The 12,315-nt window shown below is 45.7% G+C and overlaps 2 protein-coding genes across 2 annotated transcripts; one reads left to right on the top strand and one right to left on the bottom strand.

The window, feature by feature from the left end:
* Positions 1-561: 561 nt before the first annotated feature.
* N7495_004375 (DUF3455 domain-containing protein) lies at positions 562-1,385 on the bottom strand (the record flags this gene model as incomplete). The annotated part of the gene is made up of 2 exons (XM_057207026.1): positions 562-669; positions 744-1,385. The coding sequence occupies 2 exons, from the start codon at positions 1,383-1,385 to the stop codon at positions 562-564; spliced, it is 750 nt and encodes a 249-aa protein (XP_057064706.1).
* A 1,258-nt stretch (positions 1,386-2,643) lies between these two features.
* Positions 2,644-6,339, top strand: N7495_004374 (U2 snRNP complex subunit HSH155; the record flags this gene model as incomplete). Its single annotated transcript, XM_057207025.1, has 1 exon — positions 2,644-6,339. One exon carries the CDS (start codon positions 2,644-2,646, stop codon positions 6,337-6,339), a length of 3,696 nt encoding a protein of 1,231 aa, XP_057064705.1.
* Between the last annotated feature and the right edge of the window lie 5,976 nt (positions 6,340-12,315).

Here is a 12,315-nt window from a genome sequence, read left to right as displayed (position 1 = left end):
CTAGGCGCTGGAGTCGAACCGGCGTTACCTCGGGTTTCCTACCGAAGTAAGACTATAATGAGGCGTGCTAACCACTACACTAGCCCGGCATAGTGTTAAGTTATTCATACAGGAAGCCGATCATAATATAACCCAGGTGGAAGCAAGACAAATATGGCTCCATTAATCTGTATATATACATGAAGAGCATCTAGAGTATTCAAGCTGTTGTGTCATAAATGACGGAATAGGGGGTAAGGGTAAACCTTAAGACGACCTCGCGAGTATATATCTTCAGATTCTACGATCATAACTAGGTAAATAAGAATCCGTAAAAACGGAAAAGGATTAGCATGCATAAAAAGGGAAACATCTGCTGAGCAAAAAGAATAAAGAATAATGCCCGACCAGTCGAACCAGGTTACATCGCTAGGCGAGCTCACCCCCACACCAGCCCGTTATGCAACTGAGGTAGAAAGAAAAATAACATGCAGGAGTATCAAGGGAAATATCTAAATGAAGAGTTATATAAGGCTTAAAGGTTCCGAGGACTCTTCCTAGCCCCAGATATCAGGATATCTGTTATCCATAAAACCAATATTCGGCCGCATATTTAATCAAGACGGATTTGTTCTGACCAGCACAGGTCAGTGGAGGGGATCCTCCAGATGTCATCACTCGGTAGACCCTCTAGATCACAAGTTAACACATAATTATGACTGAGCAAGATCTTAATGACAATCTTAGAAGGGCTTGGGGCTTACCTCAACACCATTGCCTGTCTTGCGCTCCAGCTCCAGCCAAGCAACATCTTCACTTGACACGTTGCTACATGAATTGGCGTCTTTTATGGGGGCATCAACAGATGCCTTCTTCGTAGCCACCATCCATGCGTTGGCTCCACCAAGTCGCAAATCAAAGTAGGGATCTCCGCTGGCATCAAAATAGTGTTCTCCTATTATAAGATCTGTCTTATTCGTAGTAAGGCTCAGCATTTCCGCCATAAAAGCAAGAGATCCGAGTGAAGTACGTCTAATGACAGCAGGTACTTCGTGGAGCAGGGTCATTGAGGCCGATGCAAGGCAGGAAGCATCAAAGAGTGCAGCTGCAGCACCGACAGCTACAGGTTTTGCGGAGGAGTTGGAGGTTGAACAAGAATAGTTTTGGGTTCCTCGACCCAATGCGACGTACTTGAGGTTTAAACTAGACGATGGAGTAGGGAGTTTGACTTTTGTATTATTCACCGGAAGAGCTGCAGCTGATAGATTGCAGTTGCCTAGGCTCATATGATCAAGCTCGTCAGAGATACGAGCGAACATCGTGGCAAATTGTAAGGGTCTGGAGACATCAGAGACCACGCCAATGACCCCAATTGTCAGGATTGACACAAATTGAATGATACGCATTTCCGGTCAATTTTTTGATTGTTGAAGGGGCTGCGTGACCTTGAGAAGGGAGTAGTTGGCGATTTGAATAAATAGAAATATATCAAGGCAGAAGTGTAAGTAGGAGTAGCAAGAAGCACGCTATTAAACCAGTGATCTGACCCGTGGTTCTAGTCTTCAAACAAAGAAAAGGCTTTTAAAGATTTTGAAAAAGAAACGTTTTCAATTAACGAACCTCGAGACTTTCTTAAAGGCAACATACAGAATTTGAGCACAATCAATCTTGGAGCTGTGCCTCGGTTATTAAATTTTGCCCTTCAAGGCTTCCTCCAGGGCTACTTTTAATCTTCAAATCCAAACACCAATTACAACATTCCACGAATTTTAAACTCAGAAGACTGTTTGAGGTCAAGGGAGCTTTCGGTACTAAAGGTAGTCTCTTTGTTAGTCACCTCTGCCTGTGAATGAGAGTTTGATGAGCAAGAGACATGGTACTTGGCCAAATCTGCAAAGATCCAAAGCCCCTAGCTCATTTCTCACGGCCAATCTAGTCTAGCTTAATGTAACCACCTCGCATATCCAGGGCTGGAAGGCGTTACACCCCCACTTTGATTGTCATACTAGCCGCCGGCAAGTTGCAACGTCTAAAGGCCCAGCAAAAGGGCTTACTTGGAATAAAATAACTTGTAAAGCAGCCTTGAAAATGCCCTAGGCATACTATATTGGCAGTGCCTCTAGAATTGAGAATTTTACCCTAAATATCCACATATCTAATAGTGGCAAGTCATTTCCTACTAGAAGAGTCTAGAGCCAGCATGAGAATCGAGATGAATATTTCCTGGGGCCATACTCCGCTGATACAGTGCATGTGTGACATAAATAGCTTCTAAGCGCCCTTTGAACGCCACTGAAATTATGTAGGGACAAATGCACAGCCTGAGGCGTATTTATTTTCAATCCTTTCATGCTGATTTAGCGAAGATTCTACAACTTCACGTCCCCAGCGTGTGGATCGGAGTTCACCTACACTACTTCCTATCTTCAATCGGATAATCAATCTTCCGAGCCGCCAATTTGACACCATCACGTGCCCCAGTTAATCTCTTAGTCATTAGCGCGACTTTCACGAGCGTGGTTTTCACCAGCGGAGATACCGATCATCAACGACACAGCTTCTCCCCTCATCACTCATGCTGCCGTTCTAACGGTGCTTACTCCGAATGTAGCTGGCTACTACCTGCTCAATAAAATTTCAAATCCAACCTGACTTTTTGACACTATGTCTGACGGTACGCTTTACCCTACTCCTCTTAACGACACCTTGCTAATCTCAATGACAGCTGATATTGAGGCCGTCCGGCGGCTCCAAGCAGAACGCAATGCTGCTGCCGCTTCTAAAAAAGGTTCAAAGACCTTTGATCCTGCTGATCAACGCACTGACAACTCGACCAAGGCCTCCCTTACCGAATCCTTTGATACAACCTTGTACGATCGACAAGGTGCGGATAGGTTTGCTGGATATGAAACCTCCATCGCTGTGAATGAAAATGATGATGAAATGGAAGATATTGGTGGTCATAGCCTCGTGGGCCAGTACACTGCGACCAGAAGTCAGATTGATGAGATGGCACATGGAAATGGAGTCGAAGAAGAGGACATCCTGCTTGGTCGCGAGAAATCAGCACGCATCGCCGACCGGGAGACTGACTATCAAAAGCGCCGATTTGAGCGTGCTATCTCGCCCACACGCGCCGATCCCTTCGCTGCCAATAACGGAAATGTGGAAGGAGAGGGTCAGACGTATCGTGAGGTCATGGCCCTTCAGGAGCTGGAAAAGGAAGAAGCGCGTGTTCAGAAACTCATTGCAGAGAGAAGAGAGCGTGGTGAAGATATCCCTGAGCATCAGGCTGAGCTGAAGATGGACGTAGACGACAAAGAGAATGGCGATGCCCAATCGACTGCCGGTAGAAAGCGAAAGAAGCGCTGGGACAATGCCACAGATTCTACTGCGGAGACAGCTACCGACCAATCTGATGAAGCGAAGACTAAGAAATCGCGATGGTCCGATACACCAGCCGCCGGTGCGATGGAAGCCCCCAAGCCTCGCTCCAGATGGGACCAGGCACCTTCTCTCACAGCTGCGACACCTGTCGGTCACCAGGGTCTTGCTACTCCCATACACCCGTCTCAAGGCAGTGCACTTTCAACGTCCAGTGGCTTTGGCCCCGATCCCTCCGGCTGGTCTGACGAGGACCTCGATATGATGCTCCCCACCGAGGGCTACCAAATTTTAGACCCCCCTGCAGGCTATGTGCCTATCCGCAACCCATCACGCAAATTGATGGCCACACCAGGCCCTTCTGTCGCGTCCGGATATGGAGGCTTCATGATGCAAGAGTCGGAAAGCATTCATTCGATGGGCAAAGAACTTCCCACCGATATCCCTGGAGTTGGTGATCTGCAGTTTTTCAAGCCGGAGGATATGGCCTATTTCGGTAAGCTCATGGATGATGGAGATGAGAGTGGTATGTCTGTTGAGGACATGAAGGAGAGAAAGATCATGAGACTGCTTCTCAAAGTCAAGAACGGTACTCCGCCTATGCGAAAGACTGCTCTGCGACAGCTTACAGACAATGCGCGGAACTTCGGAGCGGGTCCTCTTTTCAACCAAATCCTTCCTTTGCTCATGGAGAAGTCATTGGAGGACCAGGAACGTCACTTGCTGGTCAAGGTCATTGACCGTGTGCTCTACAAGCTCGATGACTTGGTTCGACCATATGTCCATAAGATTCTAGTCGTCATTGAGCCACTGCTCATTGATCAAGACTACTATGCTCGCGTCGAAGGTCGCGAGATTATCTCCAACCTTGCCAAAGCTGCTGGTCTCGCCACCATGATCAGTACCATGCGACCCGATATTGACCATGCCGACGAGTATGTGCGAAATACCACCGCTCGAGCATTTGCCGTTGTGGCTTCTGCTCTTGGAATTCCATCTCTCCTTCCGTTCCTCCGCGCTGTCTGTCGCAGTAAGAAGTCCTGGCAGGCTCGGCACACTGGTGTCAAGATTGTCCAACAGATCCCTATTCTGATGGGCTGTGCTATTCTTCCTCATCTGAAAGGCCTTGTCGACTGCATCTCGGACAACATCAGTGATGAACAGGCCAAGGTCCGAACAGTCACTGCTCTGGCCGTTGCAGCTCTTGCTGAAGCCGCCAATCCATACGGTCTTGAAAGCTTCGATGAAATCCTTAATCCTCTCTGGACTGGCGCTCGCAAGCAGCGCGGTAAGGGCCTTGCCGCTTTCCTGAAAGCCGTTGGCTACATCATTCCCTTGATGGATGTGGAGTATGCCAACTACTACACCAAGGAGATTATGGAGATCCTTATTCGAGAGTTCTCCTCTCCAGATGAAGAGATGAAGAAGGTAGTCTTGAAGACAGTATCACAGTGTTCAAGCACGGCAGGTGTCACTGCCAGTTACCTCAAGGAGAAAGTCTTGAACGAGTTCTTCAAGAGTTTCTGGGTGCGACGCATGGCCCTTGACCGCCGGAACTATCGTCAAGTAGTTGATACCACTGTCGATCTAGGTCAGAAAGTCGGAGTCGGTGAGATCGTTGATCGTATCGTCATTAACCTGAAGGACGAGAGCGAGCCGTACCGTAAGATGGCTATGGAGACCATCGAGAAGCTTATTGCCTCGTTGGGTGCTGCGGACATCTCCGAGCGTCTAGAAGAAAGACTGATTGACGGTGTCCTATTCGTTTTCCAGGAACAGAGCATTGAGGACGTTGTGGTCCTGAATGGATTTGGAACTGTGATCAATGCTCTTGGCACACGATGCAAGATCTACATCCCCCAGATCGTCAGTACCATTCTGTGGCGCCTGAACAACAAATCTCCCACCGTGCGACAGCAGGCGGCCGATCTCATTTCGCGCGTCGCCATGGTCATGAATTCATGCAGTGAGGAAGCCTTGATGGGCAAACTCGGTGTTGTGCTCTACGAATACCTAGGTGAGGAATATCCCGAGGTTCTGGGCTCCATCCTGGGCGCCTTGCGATCCATCGTCACCGTGATTGGTATCAACCAAATGCAACCGCCGATCCGCGATCTTCTTCCCCGACTAACACCCATCCTGCGTAACCGTCACGAAAAGGTCCAGGAAAACACAATTGATCTTGTCGGTCGTATTGCCGACCGTGGCCCCGAGTCCGTTAATGCTCGTGAATGGATGCGTATTTGCTTCGAGCTACTGGATATGCTCAAGGCCCATAAGAAGGGTATCCGTCGTGCTGCTAACAACACCTTCGGTTTCATTGCCAAGGCTATCGGTCCCCAGGATGTGCTTGCGACTCTCCTGAACAATCTTCGTGTACAAGAACGTCAATCGCGTGTTTGTACGGCTGTCGCGATCGGTATCGTGGCGGAAACCTGTGCTCCCTTTACTGTGCTTCCCGCCTTGATGAATGAGTACCGCGTGCCCGAGCTCAACGTGCAGAATGGTGTCCTCAAGGCCATGTCGTTCTTGTTCGAGTACATTGGTGAACTCAGCAAGGATTATGTCTACGCTGTTACACCGTTGCTCGAGGATGCCCTGATCGATCGTGATCAGGTCCACCGACAGACTGCTGCCAGCGTGGTCAAGCACCTCGCCCTCGGCGTCGTGGGTCTCGGCTGCGAGGACGCCATGGTCCATCTCCTGAACCTCATCTTCCCCAACATATTCGAGACCAGCCCCCACGTCATCGACCGTATCATTGAAGCCATCGACGCCATCCGCATGGCTGTCGGAACCGGTACAGTGCTGAACTACGTTTGGGCCGGACTATTCCACCCAGCCCGCAAGGTTCGCACTCCATACTGGCGACTTTACAATGATGCATACGTACAGGGAGCCGATGCGATGGTTCCTTACTATCCCAATTTGGAAATTGATGGTATGGACCGACCAGAGTTGTTTATCGTCATTTGATGCGGCTATCTGGTACGGCCTGTTTATTTCTTCTGTTGCATAATTATCTTCCCTTTGGATTCTTCAGCCGGTGTCTTTGGTTTCTTTTCGGACGTTCGGCGTGGTTGACTGTAATACCAAATTTCAAAAGTCAAGAGATTAGATCAATCAATCATGAGTTACTCTAAATATGAATATGGATTCTAGAAAAGTACCTAGGCACCTAGCTAAGAAGCTTGAACACTAGGGTTTTATACGTTGAGCCCTCTGTATCTCCGTCACCATGGGAACGGTCATCAAAGCAACTCGATTCAGCATAAAATTGCTCTCCCATACAAACACTACCAGTGATTTCTAACATTGAACTTAAAATTCAACATATATCAGACTTCTTGACCAGCCCCTACCTGACTCATCTTGTATAGAGTAGATCAGATCTCCAAATCTAAGATCAACAGCCAAGCAAACTTGACTGACAGCTAGCGATTGGCAGTGATCGCTGAAAATCATTGTCAATCATCGTTAGTCATGATCATCTCGGGTAGACATCTACAACAGTCTGAGTGACAGTCTGAGTGGGTTTGTTAGATTGCTATTTTGACCCTTGCTATGATCCAACACCGCCTCCTAATATAGATTAGCGTAATACGACACTGTTTCAAGCGACATTTGGCCGCCCTGAAATTAGTGCATATTATCCAATGGCTATCCGTCAAATTCCACCCGGGTTCTACCTATAATTGATGAAGTTTCGGGGCTTTTTTTGCCTTTTTTACTAATTTTTTATTACATCTGAGTAAGATAAATTGAAAAAAGCCGTTGAAATACAATAAACAATATTGAAAAAGTGGCAGAAAATTCGCTCTCAGTGGGGCTAGAAAGTAACAATTTAACAGAAGGGCCATACTCCATCTCATACTACCTCACTGATTCCAAGTTTGACAACAATGCCACAACCATGCATGTGGGAGGTACCTAGGTATTCCACACCATATAGACACCGTGGACTTTGAAAGAACGACATCATACCTATGTAGAAGTGGCAAATAGGAAGAAGCAGAGAAGTCCAACCCCTTTTCCATCCCCCATCATCCAGTATTACAACCCGATATTTGCCACCAGGATGCAAGAATAGAAAGAGAGATTTTAAAAAAACCACTCAAAAACCACTCAATGTGCAAGATAGTCGTCGTAATCACCCAGGCACAAGGGGATGAGCCTTAGGGTCATTGTTAAAATGAAGACCCAATTTTCCCATGAAAATAGCTAAAAGGAAAAGGAAAAAAAATCTCAAAAAATCTCCACAAATCAAGCTCCATAGGGTGACATTGCACAGTTCATTCACTGAAGACAAAAATAATGAAAAGCCACAATCGTATGCCAAGACGTTAGAGTAAGAAGCCAAATACTCCACTGTCTTGGCGCAGGAAGTGGACGCGTCAGCTGTCTCCTCCAGGGACTCAATATTCTTGATTTTGACTTCACTCTGATTGACCCCATCAGACGTCAGGTCGGAAACTATCTAGCGGGATCGAATGATAAGTTCCAGGACCCTTTATTTTAGTTTGAGATTTTAGTGTTTCATATGTAGATAGTGTGTTTTTATTTAAGTGGATATACTCCATACTCCATAGTAGAGCTCCCTCTAAGCTACCTGTATTCCTATAGTCTATTCACTCCGTACATACTGCAGGATCATTATTTATGCGTCATCTGTCTAATCAAACTTAAAAGGAGAAGTATGGCTGAATGGTTCCCGTCTGTCGGTATCAGAATGTACATTAGGTAGTAAAATGTAATGTATTTACTATGTTAAGTAGGCAGGTACTCTAGCATCAAAACACAGCCTCCCCCTGAATTGGATATATCCTTGGAACAGTGCAGTTATCCCCTATGTTACTACCTACTCCATAGCTAGTTAAGATCATCCCCGAACGGGGAATGGGAATGAGAGATAACGAAGCGTTTTCCAGAGAACCAAAAAATTCAAAAATTCAAAAATTAAAATTGAAAAAAATAAAGAAATCTCTCGTCCATGGACAGGGCTTACAAAAAAAAAAACAAGGGAGCCGCGTTCTCCGTGCAATAGTTCAATGTCCATCCACATGTATTACCAAGTAGAAGTTCTCCTTTTTGCTTTTTTACTCTGTACCATACAGAGGTGGATTTAAGGGTCTGGTCCACTCAAACGATCTAGGTTTAGAGTTTTGACCTTAGTCATTTTCTAGTCATTATTCATAACGAAACTATACCAGTTTGTTTTGTCTCCAATAAGAATAAGTGGGACTGTGAACTGTTGTGGGCACTCCTCCCCTGACTATCATTTATTTCCTTTCCTCCATTTCCACGATTCAGTAACCAAGTAGAGTTCAGGAGGTCTTCCCATGTTGCCCAAACAGATCGTGGGAATATGCAAGGAATGAATGCCGAGGGCTTGATGATTGATCCACTTTGGATGGAGCTTTTTTGGACGTTGCCCAGCTTCCGTGGTATTAATGCAGGAATCAGAATCAAATATCACTATTTCAGGCCAGGTACATATTCCTAGCAGGATCTATATGTGATAGATATACCTCCGTACTTGAAAACAGCCACCTCTTACGCAAGTGGACATGAGAGACCTGGGATAAGGGTTACGGGTGGAATGATTGGTTGCAGGTGGAACAGGGAACTGTAGTCCTAGCTCTGACTGTGTGTATATTCTGCTGGCTCCTATTCAAGACAATGATTGATTACGCGGATAAAGTCTGCAAGGAGGAGGACCCTGCAGGCACTGCCATCGTCAATGACGATAAACTGGTGGATTCAATGTCAGTGTTGTGTTGTCCCATATGCAGCGGGTCGTCATTTCATCTCATTTCCCACTTCTCTTCCACTTCCCACTTCAAGTTGACACCCCTTTCACCCGTTTCCATTTTTGGTTTAGATCATGGATGTCAATTGTTAAAGTAGCGCCTCCCTCAACCTCCCCTTTTCATGGAGCTAGTCTAGTCCTCTGCTAGCCTCCAACCCTGCTAGTGTGGCTCGATCCACTTTCTGATCTTCTGCACGTGCGTTGATTGAGGGAAGCTTGATCCGTGTGGTCAAGGCGGGTAGGAATATAGTCCGTAGTGCATACTTGGTAGTATGTGCAGGAAGCAACTAATTTCTAGCCCACTGTCACTTTTCATTAAAGCACCGTCCTTCTATGCAGAGAGACCGCCACTGAAGCCGGAAAATGGACCAGGAGCAATGAATGTACGACGTACGGTTATGGAGCACATGGAGCCGGCTAAGTTCCCCTACCTAGGTAAGCTACGTAATAAGTATGAGTAAAGTGGCAGAGACTAAGAGACTACCCGGGCCTTGCATACATTACATAAAATTACTTTGTACACTTCATTTTATTACAGGCACTTGTGTAGGGCCCGGCACCCAAATGGACTAATTTCCAAATTCCTATAACCACCCTGAATATAACCGCCAACAATCAGTAAATGTATCTTTTTATTTAAGAAAGTATGAATTAGTGACTGAAATGGAGATACATTTTCAGAAACTCCATTCCTACAACATTTTTTTACCTTCTGATCTCGATTAATAACTTTACCCTTCCGCCATGCCATCTCTTGATCGGCTTTTCACCGAGTTAGTACTCTTTGAGCTTCAATTTTTTTTGACTTGATCGGAAGTAATGATGCCCGTGACTCGTGTTTATTGATCGACGAGAAGCATTATATAGGGCGTTATGTGCTGTCCGAATAGCTTGTGTTTGCTCAAATACCCGCTGTAATTATTTAGTGAGGTGATAGATTCGCAATTTATGATAGAACCATTGAATGTTTTCTTCTTTGGGTCTTTTTTGACGATCCATTGATCTCGTCCGACAACTTGGAAGGCAGTTTCATCGAAAATTATAGATATCTTTAGGACAAATACTATATATACTCTATCATAACGCGCTTATAGTCTTGAAACCACTTCTTAACCAGTGGTCACCAGTTTATGGTGGTTTATTATTGGGTCTAAATGGGCCTCTTTACGAATCGAGTTGGTTATAATTGTAACTTGTCCTCGATTGATTAATAATTCCGCCTTATGGAAATAGTTGATTTATTCACAAAGAGCTAATTCGTATGCAGAATTAAGCTTACAGTGGTTAGATTGTCGCAATTTTCCACCAGACCAGCGCCGAAGAAGCCGGCCGCGAGGGACCGCGAGTTCGCAGTTTTCGAGATATTAGGTTTCGATTGAGAATAGAGGGATTTGAGGGATTTTATAATCCGATATTCGAATTCTCCATTATTTTAGGCATTTTTGGTAGAGTTGTTGACACAAGAAGAGAGGTTGGAAGTTGGAGAACTAGTCCATTTGATTGTCAGGTCCTCATATAGCGAGGGCCTGCAATGAAGTGTAATTTATGTAATGTATATAGTATGCAGGGCCCAGTTAGTACTCCGTAGACCTGATGAAGAGGAAAGTACAGACTAGGATTTCTTCCTGAAAAGGAAACTGCGCAAAAGCAGAATAGAAAAGTTTCCACCGAGTATGGGTCGAATAAACTGGAGCTGTGAACGGTGGAGTATATGTGGATAAAGCACTTGTTTCAGATGATGTTAGTTCCCAGGATCGTACACAGGGATCAAGTACTGGACCAAACGTGCTGCGGGGATTAAAATGAGTGTACACGTCATCACGCCGTGGGGTTCAGGCAAGTTTCTTCTGATTGGTCAATCACTTAAGGTCGGCTATCGACTAATATCCACCAATAATATCATACCAAGTGGATATACTTTCCTTTTAGGTAATTCTTCCACTTTTTCCTGTGGATCTGGTGGCGTCTTGATGTTGCACGGAATATGTTACAGAACTGTGTTCTGCTTGGACTTAACATAAAATAAGAAAACACGAATACGAATCATGGGATTCAGATTTCAAATTTCAGACGTATCATATCTCTATAAAACTTCTTGAACAGTTTCCGATTACCTTGGACGATCTGCCGTGGTGGAAACTGCCAAGATCGGAGCCCCCGTGCAGATGACATTTAGTGTACCTTGACTTTGGCGTGTATGATCGTCAATAGTCTACACGAGCTTAAAATATGGGCTGAGTGATCGACTGATAGGAACAGTTTGGACCTCAATAGTTTAATCTAATGGGCCGGGGTGTTCCGATGGAAAGGGATAGGGATGTGGAGTATGCTGACCGCTGTTCTGTACCGTTCATTCATCTTATTTCATTTCATTTTCCAGCGCTTTAGTCGGCAATCCATAGAGTTTTTTTTTTTCCTTTTTCCAGGTCACTTCCTGGTTTAAGTCTCAAAATTCAAGAGAACACACCATGCATTATTACCATCCCTAGAGGGGCGTTTGAAAGACACGTCATGACAGAACGAGCCGTGTTGTTCCCTTCTTGGTCAAGCGCAGCAACAAGCGGTCAAACTGTTGAAGCTACTTAGTAGAAGGTCCACACTCTCCCGTGTGTAGACACAAAGCTCGGGCCTGGTTCGGTGGAGCTTTTCAAGGTGGATTGACATGTTATCCGCCCCTCGCCGTACTATCCATCCATCCATTTCTCCATCTCCATCTCCCATTTCTCTCCATTCATAACGGTTTGTTTCACGTTCTAGGGTTGCGACGTTTTACCCTGTAAGCCAGATAGGCCCGTCTGTAACGGTTTCTACCTGGATCATGTTTGAAGTATAGTGTCATGAAGTACTTTGTGACAGTGAAAACCAAACTTGGAACTTCCAACTTCAATCTTGGCATAGACTACTGAGGTTGGATGGAAGCTCGGTAGCTTTCGAGTGGGCCTCGGGGACACGGATGGCTGAAAGGGGCGTTTTCAATGGAGACTGACTATGCTTGTTCTGTCACTTTCGTGATTTGATTTCATCCTGTTCCGTTCTTTATCTTCTTGACTTTTGTTAGTTCGCGCATGGACCAAAAGACATGACACAGTCACCTGGGCACTCGTGCCCAGGTGGATGTGGAACTAGTTTGGTAAGTGTAGCGC

This window comes from Penicillium taxi (genome assembly GCF_028828555.1).
Source record: "Penicillium taxi strain IBT 34144 chromosome Unknown utg000003l_segment0_segment0, whole genome shotgun sequence".
NCBI classification, from domain to species: Eukaryota; Fungi; Ascomycota; class Eurotiomycetes; order Eurotiales; family Aspergillaceae; genus Penicillium; species Penicillium taxi.
This window is presented reverse-complemented; position numbering and strand designations above follow the sequence as displayed.